This window comes from Petaurus breviceps, unplaced genomic scaffold, assembly GCF_028583685.1.
Source record: "Petaurus breviceps papuanus isolate PSGF00001 unplaced genomic scaffold, PetGlider_PUasm1.0 90574, whole genome shotgun sequence".
NCBI classification, from domain to species: Eukaryota; Metazoa; Chordata; class Mammalia; order Diprotodontia; family Petauridae; genus Petaurus; species Petaurus breviceps.
Window position 1 is genome coordinate 1,516,258 of NW_027187277.1, and position 14,634 is coordinate 1,530,891.

Consider the following 14,634-nt stretch of genomic DNA (forward strand, 5'->3'; position numbering starts at 1 on the left):
AGACCTATAAGTATCAGAAATACAGAGAAATCTGGAAAGACCATAAAATAATGCAAAATTGAAAAAAAAAAAGAAAGAAAAGCAGAATCAGAAAATGGATTCCCTACTATGATCATATGAGAGGAAAAGTCAAGGAGCCTGAAAGGAAAAAGAATCCTAAGCAGAACTTAGAAAAAAATAACTGAAAAATGATTGTAATATTTTATGCCTTGATATTAGTTTGGCTACATGTAAATAGTTACTGAACAAGTTTAGTTAGCTGTTCAATACTAAGTTTTTAATAAAACATTTAAATTAAAATAACAATAGCTCACTATGAATCACTTTATGGTTGGTAAGGTGCTTTTACCCCCAAGAAGACCGTGAGGTAGATATTTCAAGTAGTATTATCACTGTTTTGAAGAGAAGGAAAGTCATATCCACATATTTTAATGTACTCAAGTTTATATCATAATTTAAAGAATACTGGCAACTCATTCTATCAGTGTTTTCAAATTATGTCAAAGATAAAATATTTAGCAATTTGTGTAGTCTTCATATGCACACACCAATAAAATGATTACTTTTAGTGAAAATTTAAAACATTATATAATGTGTTCCATTGTTTAGAAGCAACAGGATAGAAGGAAGTCTTAATGTCTGGCTAAGTGAGCATAAGCTGTATCTCTGGCCTATAAAAGAAAGATGGTCACTGTATAGTCTCATTATGATGACTGAAGAACACTCCCTTTGACCTGGGCCTCCTTTTCTCCACCTCTTTTACACCAAGTCATTGATAAAAATAATTAAGCAACCTCCTTCCACACGCTCAGTCTACCTCTGTTTATTTTTCACTTAAGAACACACAACTGATGTAACTGATTTCCTGACCTCTAGGATTAGACACTGGTTCATGTAAACATGCAAGGTTTTATCGCATGAATGGAAAGACCCTGGATACCCTTCTAACTCCATACCCAATATACACAGGACAGTGAGGGAGGCACCAATACCCCAGGGCATTCCCTCCATAAACAGAATGATTCTGCAGGCATCATCTATGTCAGTTTTAGACAGATATCTCAGAAATGAATGGCATTCTAGGACTGCCTGCTCAGGGTCAGTGATTCACTGTCTAAACCAGTAAATAGGCCCCTTATGAGCAGAGGATCTGGGAGGAGGCAAAGCAAAGCATCTTCTCTCTTTCACCATTGGTATACCCTTCTAAGCCAGAAGAAAAGAATCAGACATGTACAAAAGACGAATAAGAAACCAAAGTTCTGAAGAAAAAGGCAAATTTTTTAAAATTTCACCTCCAGAATATAATTGTGTCTTCAAATCATCAAATGCTAAGTAACCACAAAGATAGCTGCTAATAACTAAAATAGTCTCACCCATTGTTTTTAAGGTACACCCTATTGTCTACCATATGGAGGCATGATTAACTACATGAGAAATTGCTTCCCTTTCCTTTATAAATACCTTTTGCAAAGGCAATGAAATGAAATAGTGTAAAAAGCTTTGTTATCCTGGAGAGACTTCTATAAACTGATGCTGAGTGAGGAGAGCAGAACCAGGAGAACTTTGTACACAATTACAGACACAACATATGTGTGATGAACGAACTTTGATAGACTGGGCTCCCTCCTCTCAGCAATGTAGGGTTATAAGACAACTCCTACTCATGATGGAAAGAGATGTCCACATCCAGAAAAAAAGAATTACAGAGTTTGAATGCAGTTTGAAGAAAACTACTTGCTCTCTCTCTTTTGTGTTTAGTTTTGTTTTGTTCTTTCCTGTTGTTCACTTCATCGGTGATAATTCTTCTTTACAACCTGACTAATGCTCAATGTGAAGGTATTTGTAGAGCCTATATTGGATTGAATGCCGCCATGGGGGGGCGGGTAGGAGAGGGAGGGGGAGAAAATTTGGAACTCAAGGAATTGTGGAACTGAATGTTATAAACTAAAAGTAGATAAACAAATTTAATAAAATAATTTTTTAAAAAAGCTTTGTTATCTAACATATTAGACAAAGGAAAGGCCTAGTGAATCAAAAAGATTTGGTTCTATAAGATATTATGATGTAACACTACAAGCTACCAAAAACTACCACAGTTTTTAAGCCTAATCAGGCATAGAAATACTACTAATAGAAATGTAAATCTGAAGTTACCTCTGCATCATTTTGGTGGGGTCAAGGTGGAGGAAGAGAAGGACTCATCCCAGGACACAGATAATGCAATGAAGGGACCAAGGATGAACAGGAGGAGTCAGGAGGACATGAGTACAAATTCCTCCTCAGACACTTAACACTTACTAGCTGTGTGACTTTGGGCAAGTCACTTAACCCCAATTGCTGTGCCTTCCTCCAAAAAGATTTTTTTTTTTAATTTATGAAGTGATCACTTTGCTAGTAATCTATAGAAACCATAGTTTTGAACTATGGGGAGAAAAATTAATCAATCTCTAAATTTATTCTGTTCCCCATGTGATCTAGAAAAAAAATATTTCAGATGTATTTGTGAATATTAGGAGGTATTAGAAAAAGGGGCCAAAACAACTAGTAGAATCAGGCAGACATAGAGGTGCAGTTGAGCAAGCCAAAGATTAAAGGCCCCAAGGGGGACATTTTGGAAGTCAGAGAATCAGGACAGAAGGCCTAGAGTACAAAGGTATGGATCAATAAATCAACAGACAGTGAGACAGATAGTTCTCAATGGTGGTAGCAAGCATGGATCTAGAATGTTAAAAGATAAACTTAGCACTTAGGCATCAAAACTGAGAAATCAGCCTGGTCCTGAGGCAAAGATGTCCTGATCTGGGTGCCCCCTCTATCACCACCAAATCACAGTATTTTTTACTTATAAAGGACCTCAGGAGACATCTAGTCCAACCCATTCAGTAAGTAATATATGCTTCCTGCCACTCTCCTAAGGGATGGAGGTCAAGGAGGGCAGAAGCTATGGAAAGGAGGAAGGCATTACAATTGGAACTCTAACTAAACATCTCTACCACTTACTTGAAATTCATCAATCCTTTCCAATATTCTATTATTTTCCAGCATCACCTCTAACCTCTTAAACTTATTTCTTCAATTTCTTTTTATTATTTCTCAAGGTCTTTTGAATCTTTACACTTGGTAGATTAGGAGATAGACTTTATTTTCCCCTCTTAGTTGATTCTGCTTAGCTAAAATCAGGGGTTGCTAGGTGGCACAGTGAATAGAGCACTGGCCTTGGAGTCAGGAGGACCTGAGTTCGGGTCTGGCCTCAGACACTTCACACAAAACTAGCCGTGTAACCTTGGGCAAGTCACTTAACCCCAATTGCCCTACCTTCCTCCCTTCGAAAAGCAAAAAGAAAAATCTAAAAATAATAAAATAAAATCAGAGACAACTTCAACATTTGCTTTTTAATCTTTCAAAGTGTCTTAATAATGTTGCGGGTGAATACTAAACCAGAAAGTTTTTTTAAATAACAAAAATTCTGGTTTCTAGAGCTTTGGGGTGAAATATCACCAAATTTATCAGTTTTTACTGTACTGTGAAAATTGCTCTCATACATTTTCAGTCTTAAAGGTCACAGTTTTTGCCACTGTTTTCCTATGTGTCTCCCCACTCATTGATTTATCCATTTCAGTTTACATATACATATTACATATGTGTTATATACATATATATATATATATACTTTTTTTACTCACTCTGTTTTTGGAACTTCTTTTCTTAGCCAGAAGAAATCAGATTGTGCTAAATACTTGCGAGTTTGCAGGACATTGCCGAAATAATCACTTTCTGAAAATTTCATCTGAGAAAATAAATCATAATTATCATTGTTCAAAGTGACAATAACAAAGGTATATATCGAAAGGAATTTTCAGGTATTCCCAGTTTCAATATTTTTAATGGACATTTGTTTGGGGTTTTTTAAAGGAATAATCCAAAAATAATTTGATTATTTCCAAATGACAGTAGAAAATAACCAGAAGCTGCTGAAAGTTGCAATATACTATATCTCCTTAATAATTGAAAAATCCATTTTGACTTCTAAAAAGAAATAATGACTTGTTTTCAATCTGTATGCCTTGCAGGAATGCTTGGACTTTACCAAAATATGTCAATTGCAGTGTCCTATTTTTCAGTAACATGCATCTTTTTCATCATAATTCATTTTAGCCAAATATCATTATCTAGTTCAGCAAATAGCATTAGTTGATGAGGGGAATAAAACAGCCAAAACTAATTCAAAGAACTCTTTTCTTGGGCCTCTATCATAGTAAAATAGTATCTTCCCCCCAAATGAAAGAATTTCTTCTGAATTTAGCCATTAACCCTAAAAGAAGATTCTGTTCTTTAAAAATGTGTGCAACTGGGGAGATACAATGTTAACTGTAATTTACCCTGGAAAAATCAGAAAATGAATGCTTCTAAAGAGGATTTTCTCCTAACACCAAAAGAAGAGATGTAAGTCACTGTTTTGTTTCTAAATATTTTGTGCAACCCTCTCCTTTAGACTGGCAGGACCTAAAGAAGATGTTATTAATGATATTTGTGATAAAAAAAAAATTCATGGTTAGCAATGTTCTAACATGTTTTGGTTAGGGAAACTACTGCTGGTATATGTAAAATAGGAGTGAAATAAATGAAATGCAAACTAAAACTTACAATCAAGGTTAATTGGATTCTTTATTGCCACAATTTTGACAATTTACTCAACTTTAAGCTTTTTTTAAAAAAAAAAGTGAAAATAATACTGTCCTGTAGTATAAAATGAACATAGACCTAAAAGGAAGGAAACCTGAGACCTAGTCTTTATTTTGTTCCACAACCTTAGCCAAGTCAACTTATCAAAGCCACAACTTCTCCAACTATAAAATGAGGGAATTGGACTAGATGATCCCTAAGCTCACTGCTAGTTCTCAATCTATGACACTATGACTATATTTACTTCAACTAAACTCTATTGAACAATCATTGATTAATTATCTATGGTTCCAGGAACCATTCTAAGTGGTGGGTATAGATAAACAAAAATGAAAATAAATCCTGCCTTTGGGAAGCTTGCATTCTACTGTAATTGCTACTAATTCCACCAATATCTCATTTTATTTTTTGAAACTTTATCCTCAATTATTCTTCACCAGAAATATAGGACAGAGGTTGTCTCATATTATTCCTTCATCTGAAGCAAAACATGGTTAAAATTAGGCAGTAGTCAAGACTTGGGACAGCTAAGTGGTACAATGGATAGAGTGCTGGGTCTGGAGTCAGGAAGACTCATCTTCTTGAGTTCAAATGACTTATTAGTTGAGTGACCCTGGCCAAGTCACTTAACCCTGTTTGCATCAGTTTCCTCATTTGTAAAAATGAGCTGGAGAAGGAAATGACAAATCACTCCATTATCTTTGCCAAGAGAACCCCAAATGGGGCCACAAAGAGTCAGACATGACTGAACAATAACAAAGTCAAATTATCAGTATTTTCCCAATGACAGTTTAAAGATTATTATTTTAAAAACATTCAAATTATATCTGAGGTTCTTTAGAGCTCTAACATCCAAGAATTCAATACAATAAATCTTCATCTAATATCTACAGTGTGAGAATACTCACTGTATTCTACCTGGGAAAAGGTTCAAAGATTTTGCCTAATAAATAACTACGACAAAAATTAACATGATAAATGCAGCAAGATTTCACAGGAATAAAGGTGGACAGAAGGGAAGTTTAGGCATAGGGAAGTGTGAATACAATTCTATTATTAATTGTTCTCAAGTTCATAATCTGGTAGTAAAGATGACAATAATCAGAACAGAATAGAAGTTCCTAGGAGAAGTATAAAAGCCATAAGTAGCTTTTAAGACAAATTCTAAGTTGTGGGAATGGGGAAAATTTTAATGAAAGAAGATGTCATTAGATAGAGCTGTGTCTTGAAAGTTGTTTAGTATTTCAGCATAGGGGCAGAGTATGGCATGCAGTGCAGGGAGTGTGCAGGAAGGGTTAGGTGGGTTAAAAGAGAAGGTGACACCAGCCATGGGAGATTCCGGGAATAATAATAGTACATGAAAGGAAGAAGATTTGCCTAAGATCCCCTTAGTAGCAAGCGGGCAAAAACTATCAGAAATATCAACAAAAGGTAAGAAGGAATAAAAAATTTCTAAAGCTTTAAAAATTTCTAAAACTGCAAGCAATTTGATGTGAGTGTATTGACTATCTACCTAAACATCTGCCTGTCTATCTATCTAGATAAAAGGGAATCTATTTTAAAAGGAAATTTCTCCTTCCCTTGCCTTCTCTTTCTTTGAGCCTTCAAATAGCATCAAGCAGCCCTCAGACTTTCCACAAAAGTTAGGAGGAAGAGCAGTTCACCCTGTCTCTCACCCTGGCCCACATGAGGCTATGAACACATGACCACCAAAGCCTATGCCCCATCTAAGTGAACCTGATCCTGGGTTTATAGGCTGCTTCTTTTGTATTTGCTTCTTCTTGATTTTAGGTGAAAGAAGAATGATTCTGATATGGACGTATTCAGGCTTGGTGGCTACCTTGTGAGTTATTTAGATAGATAGATAGATGATAGGTAGATACATACATACATAAATACATGCATGCATGCAAGCATGCATTCATGCATATTCATACATGCATAGATATACAGATATAGAAAAATATGTAACTGAGGGCTAGGAGGAATGATGTGAACAAAATATGTTCAGAGTTGCCATTTCTGATTCCTGTTGGCCATATGTCTCATTGCTTGGGTAACTGGGTCTTGATGAATCTCCTAGCTGCTTCCAGTGACTCAGATCTAAAGAGTGTTTTGTGAAGACTTTCTAGAAAAGATGGCAACTGGGGGCGACTAGGAGGCACAGTGAATAGAACACCGACCCTAGAGTCAAGAGAACCTGGGTTCAAATCCAGCCTCAGACACTTAACACAAAACTAGTTTTGTAACCTTGGCAAGTCATTTAACCCCAGTTGCCCTGCCTTCCCCCCTCAAAAAAAAAAAAAAAGAAAAGATGGCAACTGGCAAGAGGATGAATCCAGCTTATCCTAAGGCCAGATTGTTCCTCAGCTTCTGACTCCCAATTAAGAAATGGGTTCATCTCCCTACCATTGGTCACCTTCTCCAAGAGCAATGGAATAATTTCCATGGACTCTAGCCTTTGTTGGAACCAACTGAAGGACCCCAAATCACTGAACAGGTCAGACTCACAAGGTAGCAGCCAAGCCTAGATACATCCATCTCCCTTTCACCTGAGATCAGGAAAAAAACAAACAAAACAGTCTAAAACCTAGGATCAGGTTCACTTAGGCAGAGCATGGGTTTTAGTTGTCAGGAGTTCATGCTCTGGTGTTGGCCAGAGTGAGAAACAGGATGAACTACCCTTCTTCCCAACCCTTATGGGAAGTCCTAGGGCTACATAATGTTGTCTGGAGACTCAAAGAAAGAGAAGGAAATGGAGAGAGTTACTCCATTTTTGAAAGCCAATCAGGTTATCTGATCTTCTCAGTTACCAATAATTGTTAGTGACTTCATCAACAAATAAAAGTTAATGGCTTCATCAACCCCCAAAATGCCCTTCCATTCTGAGTCACCAAAAGTGGCTAAGAGCCTCAGCCCCCAAACTCTCAAGCTCTGACTCACATTTGACCAGCAGAGATCAGCAAAATGGCAGCTGTGTTCATGCCCTGTTCAATCCCTGGTTCTAGGTATGTATAGGGTCAACATATAGTAAACTTTAAGATTAAAAAGCAAAAGAATCAACAGCATAAGGCATCTGATTATTTCCTGCTTGTAATGGACTTCAGTAATATTTCAATTAAATCTTCTGATAATTTGCCAGATGATAATTCACTTTTAAAATGTTAAACAGTACAAATTATATTAGATGGTTGGTTTCTTGCCCAAACCAGGATCTCCTGCCTGGATTGTCATTAGGAAGAGTTACAAATGTGCAAATGTTTGGGGAAAGAATATCATTATCTCTTTTTTTTTAATCCTCAAAAGTGCTAGAGAATGACAAAGTGTTTTATAAACATTTTACTTATTATTCATCCTAGCAATCCTCTCAGGTCCGAAGGATAAAACCTGAAACAAATAAATATGAATGATGGCACAAAGTAACCCCTCCTCAAATTGTCTTAGCACTTTGGATGTCTCCAAAGAGAGACAAGCAACATGGCACACTGAGTGCCTGTGTCAGAAAGGAGTCAGGAAGCCTTGAGTTCAAATCTAGCCTCAGCCACTTACTAAACTATGCAACTTTGGGCAAGTCACTTAAACTTTGTTTGCCTCAGTTTTCTCAACTACAAATAGAGTTAATAATAGCACCTAAATCATGGGGGTGGTTGTGAGGGGCAAAAGAAATATTTGTAATGCATTTATTGTAATTCCTGAACAAAAGAAATAATTAATATTTGTTCTTCCCTCATTACACTTATCACCTGCTGCTATTTATTTCAGTTATTTTGGGACATATCATACCTTCTATTAGAATATAAGCTCTTTAAGGGAAGGAACCATCTTATTTCATCTCAATAACCCAGCTCTTAGTAAAAGTACCTAGATTGGTCACATTTGGTAAGTTTGGTTAAGCTGTCCTACATTGGTAAAGAAGCTATGGTACTGGTATGTAGATAATTTTTTAAATGGCACATTTTCTTACAATATCAGATTAAAAAGTTAAATATCTAAAGATACTTTCTATACATGTTACTATCAAAGAAAGAAAAACCATTAGGATTCAAAGGTCAGAAACCATTAATTCAATATCCCAATATACTTAGAACCTAGAAACAATGGTTACTAAATCTTTACTTATTCCTGATCCTCACATATCTAAAGTGTTCCAATCCTGTAATTGTCAAATATGGGCTGCCTTGTTACTGACCAAATTAAAAAGAACCTATTTTCCCCATAAATTATAGAAATTTATCCATTGGAATCCTGAAATACAAATATATGGTTTTGTTTAACTTGACCAATTGCCAAAGTAAAAAAAATACTAAATTTTGCTAAATTCAAGGTCAAAATAATATGCTAGTGCTCATATTCCTTCCTTTATTCCTAACTCACATAACTGATGGAGTGCCAGTTTGCTATTCCTTTTAAGTGATGATTACTACATGTATGACATCTTGATTCAAGATTTTCAAAGAATGAGAATGCAATAAAGGAACTTTAATAATAAAAATGCTTAACATTTTACTAAATGCAATTTGGTCTTCCTTTGATGATTCAGAAAGTACTTCTGGGTCAAGGAGCAACATAACATTCTCATTCGAACATCAGTTGGCTGAATTTCTACTATGACATATCTCAAAGAATCTTCTTAGAATCAACAAACTCACTTTTAATTCACAAAAGAAAAATACAAATAAATAAGAATTGAAAGGGGAAAATCTGATTATTTGAGATGTTTACATGTAGGAAAAATGAAATTTGCTATTTACATGACAGAAACTGATATGGGAATACATATTATTCTTCATTAAAATAATCCTATCCTCAGATTGTTCTTTTTTTAAATAAGTTTTTATGTTCTTCTCTTTCTTACATCAACAGAGTTATCCCCAGGATTCTTCCTTCATTCCATCCCAAAGAGCCATTCCATATAACAAATAGTATTTTTGAAGCAGGAAAAAAATCAACATAAATGATTGATACATTGAAATAGTCCAAAAACACAGGTAATGTGTAATACCTATAAACCTCACACCTTCAAAAAGGAGTGTGTTGGGGATGTCATATTATATTTCTTCAAGCATTGTTTGATCTTTACAATTTTGTAAATTGTAAATTTGATTTGTTGGTGTGTGATTGGTCTTTCTTTTTTTTAGAGCTGTTTTCTTTTTTTTTCATTTTTCAAATGCTTTATTAACTTCTGATTTACATCATTAATTTCTGCCAGATTTAGACTTACACATTTTCTCCCCATTTTTCCCCTACCCACCACCCCAGAACAGCAGTCCCACAGGATATCTTCTCCTCCAATCTGCTCTCTCCCATATCTTCTCCCATACCCCCTTAGACTTTTCCAGTAGGGCATGGTGGATCTCTATGCCCCAGTGCCTATATATCTTCTTTACCAACTACATGTAAGATAGTATTAATAATAGTCTATATATACATATAATTTTACACATTTGATTTTAAAACTTTGAATTTCAGATTGATTCCCTTCCTCCCTTGTCACCCACCCTTACTTGGGAAGACAAGCAGTTCAGTATAGATTGTACATGTGTAGCTAATGCAAAACATTAACATAGTAGATATATTGTAAAAGACTGACTATAATTCCCTCCCTCCTATCCCATCACCCACTTGTTCTATTCTCTAATTTGATCCTGTCCCTTTTCAAAAGTGAGTGCTTCCAACTTCCCTCCCCTCCAGCCTGCCCTCCCTTCCATCATTCCCGCTCTCATCCCTTTCCCCCTACTCTCCTGTAGGGTGAGATACCCTATTTAGTGTATATTTCATCCCCTCCCCAAGCCAAATCCAATGAGAATAAGGTTGACCCATTCCCTTTTGCCCTCCTATTCTTCCCCTCCATTGTAACCCTTTTCCGTGGCCTCTTCTTTATGAGATAGTTTACCCCATTCTGTCTCTCCCCATCTCCTCTCATTATATTTCTCTCTCACCTCTTAATTTCCCATTTAAGTATCATCCCTTCTTACTAAATTGGTCCTGTGCCCTCTATCTATGTATACCTGTAAGTATATATACACACATTCATACATGTGTCCATACACATGCATACCCTCCAATATATACATATATATATATATATATATATATATTTCTATTGCTTTCATACTGAGAAAAGTTTCATCAGTTACAATTATCATTTTTCCATGTAGGAATGTTAATAGCTCAACTTTGATCAGTGGCTTATGACTTCTTTTCCCTGTTTACCTTCTCAAGCTTCTCTTCCTTCTTGTATCTGGATGTCAAATTTTCTATTCAACTCTGTTTTTTTTTTTTTCATTAAGAATGCTTGAAAGTCCTCTACTCCACTGAATGCCCATATTTTCCCCTGAAACAAGATATTCAGTTTTGCTGGGGAGATGATTCTTGGTTTTAATCCCAGCTCCTCTGCCCTCTGGAATATCCTATTCCAGGCCCTTCGATCGCTCAGGGTAGAAGCTGCCAGATCCTGGGTTATCCTGATTGTGTTTCCACAATATTCAAATTGTTTCTTCCTGGTTGCTTGTAATATTCTCTCCTTTATCTGGGAACTCCAGAACCTGGCTATAACATTCCTAGAAGTTTTCTTTTGGGGATCTTTTTCAGGAGATGATTGGTGGATTCTTTCAACCTCTATTTTGCCTTCTGGTTCTAAAACATCGGGGAAGTTTTCCTTGAGAATTTCTTGGAGGATGATTTCTAGGTTCTTTCTTTGATCATGGCTTTCAGGTAGTCCAATAATTTTTAAATTATCTCTCCTGGATCTATTTTCCAGGTTAGTGGTTTTTCCCATGAGATATTTCACATTGCCTTCTATTCTTTTCATTTGTTTGGATCTGTTTAACAGCATCTTGATGTTTCATAAAGTCATTAGCTTCCATTTGCTCCAATCTAATTCTGAAGCAATGATTCTCCTCATTGAGCATTTGAGATTCTTTTTCCCTCTGGCAAATTCAGCTTTTTCAGGCATTCTTCTCCTCATTGCCTTTTTGAGCCTCTTTTGCCAATTGAGTTAGTCTGTTTTTGTTTTTTTTTAGACAAATGTGGTGTTTAATGTTAAAGCTCGGCACACTCCAGCAAGGGGCTTGAGGCTGGAGTCAAAGCAGCAGAATGGAGGAAGGGAACCCTCCACAGAGCCTCACATGGCGAAGAGGATCAGGAAGGCTACCATCAAACAGAAGAGCCCCATAGCTTCAGACAGGGCAAAGCCAAGGATGGCATAGGAGAAGAGCTGCTGCTTGAGGGACGGGTTCCTGGCATAGCCGATGATTAAACTGCCAAACACTGTCCCGATACCTGCCCCTGAGCCAGCCACAACAACTGTGGCAGCCCCAGCCCAATGAACTTGGCAGCTGTGTCAATGTCCTGGGAAATAGCACTAGTCTGGAACTCCCAATGGGCTAGCTAGAGTGGGGTACTGCTAGAAGTGGGCTGTTCAAAATGGATCTCTGACCTATTCAGGACAGATACAGATACAGGCCTGACCAGATCCCCGGTACAACAGCGGATCAGGGCTGGAGAAATGAGGAGAGTCCCTGTGGTCTGCATTCTGCTCTATATACTGCACCCTGCACTCCTTCCTGCTACCCCGCTCCCTAAGGCCCGGCCCACCGCAGCCTCCACTAGCTCCCCGCTCAAGGTGACTCATCCAGTCTATTTTTTAACGTGTGATTTTTCTCAGTCAGGCTGTTGACTCTCATTTTGTAATTTTCTTGTATCATTCTTATTTCTCTTCCCAATTTTTCCTCCACTTCTTTTATCTGCTTCTTAAGGTACTCTATGGCCTGTAACCAGCTCTTATTTTCCTTTGAAGCTTTTGGTGCAGGAGTTCTGACTTCACTGCCTTCCTCCTGTTCCATGCTTTGCTCCCTTTTGTCCCCAAAATAGGAGTCTAATGTTAGAGTCTTCTGTTTGTTTTGCTTCCTTTGTCTAGTCATGTTGCCCCTCAGTCACTTGACCCCTGGGCTTTTTGCCACAGCAGGACTCTGTCACCAGACAGGGGAGCTTTCGTCCCAAAATCTGGGGTTTCCTCAGCTGCCGGAGCTATTAGATGGGTGCCCTCTCTGAGGCCTCCACACGCTCTGGCTAGTTGGTTGCGCACCCCAGGACCTCCACCCTAAACTGCAATCCAGATCCAAACAGGTTAAAGGAAGAACAATTACCCCTCAGACTGGTCACTTGGTCCCCCTACACTCTGCAGGCCAGGAGGTGAAACTGCAATATGGCCCCGGCACTACATCTCAGCGGCTTCTCGCCCTGGGGGCAAAAGCCACGCACTCCCACTTACTGGGTCCCAAAGTCCACACTGCACTGATCTCTCACTTTGTCCTTTACATCTATGTGTTGATAATTCTGGAAATGGCCACAGATGCTGGTGATCTGGAGTCCCTCCAGCCAGTGGCTGGTCAGGCCCACCCTGGGGCTAAAACCTCGGCTCCCAAATGGCTGGGTTTGGTTCCCAGAGCGCCGGGCTGGCCGCTTGCTGCTTGCCTGCCGGGCTGTCCTCAGTGGGAGGTTAGCTTCTCTGTGTCATTTTGTGGGTTCTGCAGCTCCAAAATTTATTTAGAGTTCCCTTTTACATGGATTGGGGAAGGTGGAAGCTGGAGCCCCGCGGAGGTCCTGCTTGTACTCAGCCCTCTTGACTCCACTGTGATTGGTCTTCTTTTTTTTTAATTTCAAAAGCAATCAAGGTTAAGTAACTTGCTTAAGGTTACACAGCCAGTTATTTCTGGGTGTGGTGCTAATTATCTGCGCCCGGATATGATCCCCAGGTCATCCCGACACTGGAGATGGTGCTCTTACTTGCTGAGCCACCTGGCCACCCCTAAGCAATTGGGGTTAAGTAACTTGCTCAAGGTTACACGGCCAGGTGTTTCTGGGTGGGTGCTAAGTGTCTGAGCCCGGATTTGATCCCCAGGTCATCCCGACACCGGAGCCGGTGCTCTTATTCGCTGTACTACCTGGCTGTCCCTGTGATTGCTCTTTCTATTTATATTGTAGTAGTTATTGTGTATATTGTTTTCTTGGCTCTTCACGGCTTCATACATGTCTCCAATGATTTTCTGTGTTCATCACATATCATTTCTCACAACACAGTAATATTCTACTACATTTATGTACCACAATTTAATTAGTCATTCTCCAATTGATGAGATTCTACTTTATTTCCAATTTGTTGCTATCACAAAAAGGGCTGCTATAAAAATATGGCATAAGGGGACTTCTTCCTATTGATAGGTTCCTTGGGTGATAAGTCCAGTAATACAGCCTCTTGTTCAAAGGGTAAGGACATTTTAGTCACTTTACTTATATAACTCAAATTGCTTTCCAAAATGGTTGTACCACTTCACAACTCCATGAAATTGTATTAGTGTACTTATCTTTCCACAACCCTTACAATATTGAGGATTGTCATTTTTTATCATTTTTACCAATTTTCATGGTGTGAAGTAAAACCTCAGAAATGTTTTGATAGGCATTTCTCCTATTAATAATGATTTTTAGCATTCTAATTCTTTCAAATGCTTGAGAATATTTTGCAATTCTTCTTTTGATAAGTTTGTTTATATCATTAAACCATTTACCTATTGGTATCCTCCAGTGCTCCAGGGTCCTCTTTTCTTCTCCCTCTATCAATTTTTCTTGGTAATTTCATCCACTCCCATGGATTTAATTACCATTTTTATACTTATGATCTTCAAATCTACCTTTCTAGTCCCACTGTCTCTGCTGACCTCCAATCTTGTATTTCCAACTACTTTTCAAACATCTCAAATAGGATGTCTCCTCTTTACCTATCTTTATGCTTTCTCAATTTTTGAGAATCATTTGTGAAGTATTAGTACTACTTGTTCTTTAAAAGTTTTTTATAGAATTCTCCAGTAAAGTCATCAGGACCAGGAGCTGTTGGTGGTGGTTGTTCCCCCCACCCCTTTGGTAGTATTTCATTGGGCAGCTAGATGGCAT

General features: G+C 37.9%; 1 protein-coding gene and 1 pseudogene across 1 annotated transcript in view; both read right to left on the reverse strand.

Moving 5' to 3' along the window:
* PHEX (phosphate regulating endopeptidase X-linked) overlaps window positions 1-14,634 on the reverse strand; it is a 303,310-nt gene that overhangs the window by 80,332 nt on the left and 208,344 nt on the right. Inside the window, exon 14 of the mRNA XM_069063406.1 lies at window positions 3,684-3,787. Coding sequence (XP_068919507.1) covers window positions 3,684-3,787 — 104 coding nt within the window. The remainder of the gene's footprint in view (window positions 1-3,683; window positions 3,788-14,634) is intronic.
* Window positions 11,689-12,317, reverse strand: LOC138142358 (ATP synthase F(0) complex subunit C1, mitochondrial pseudogene; annotated as a pseudogene).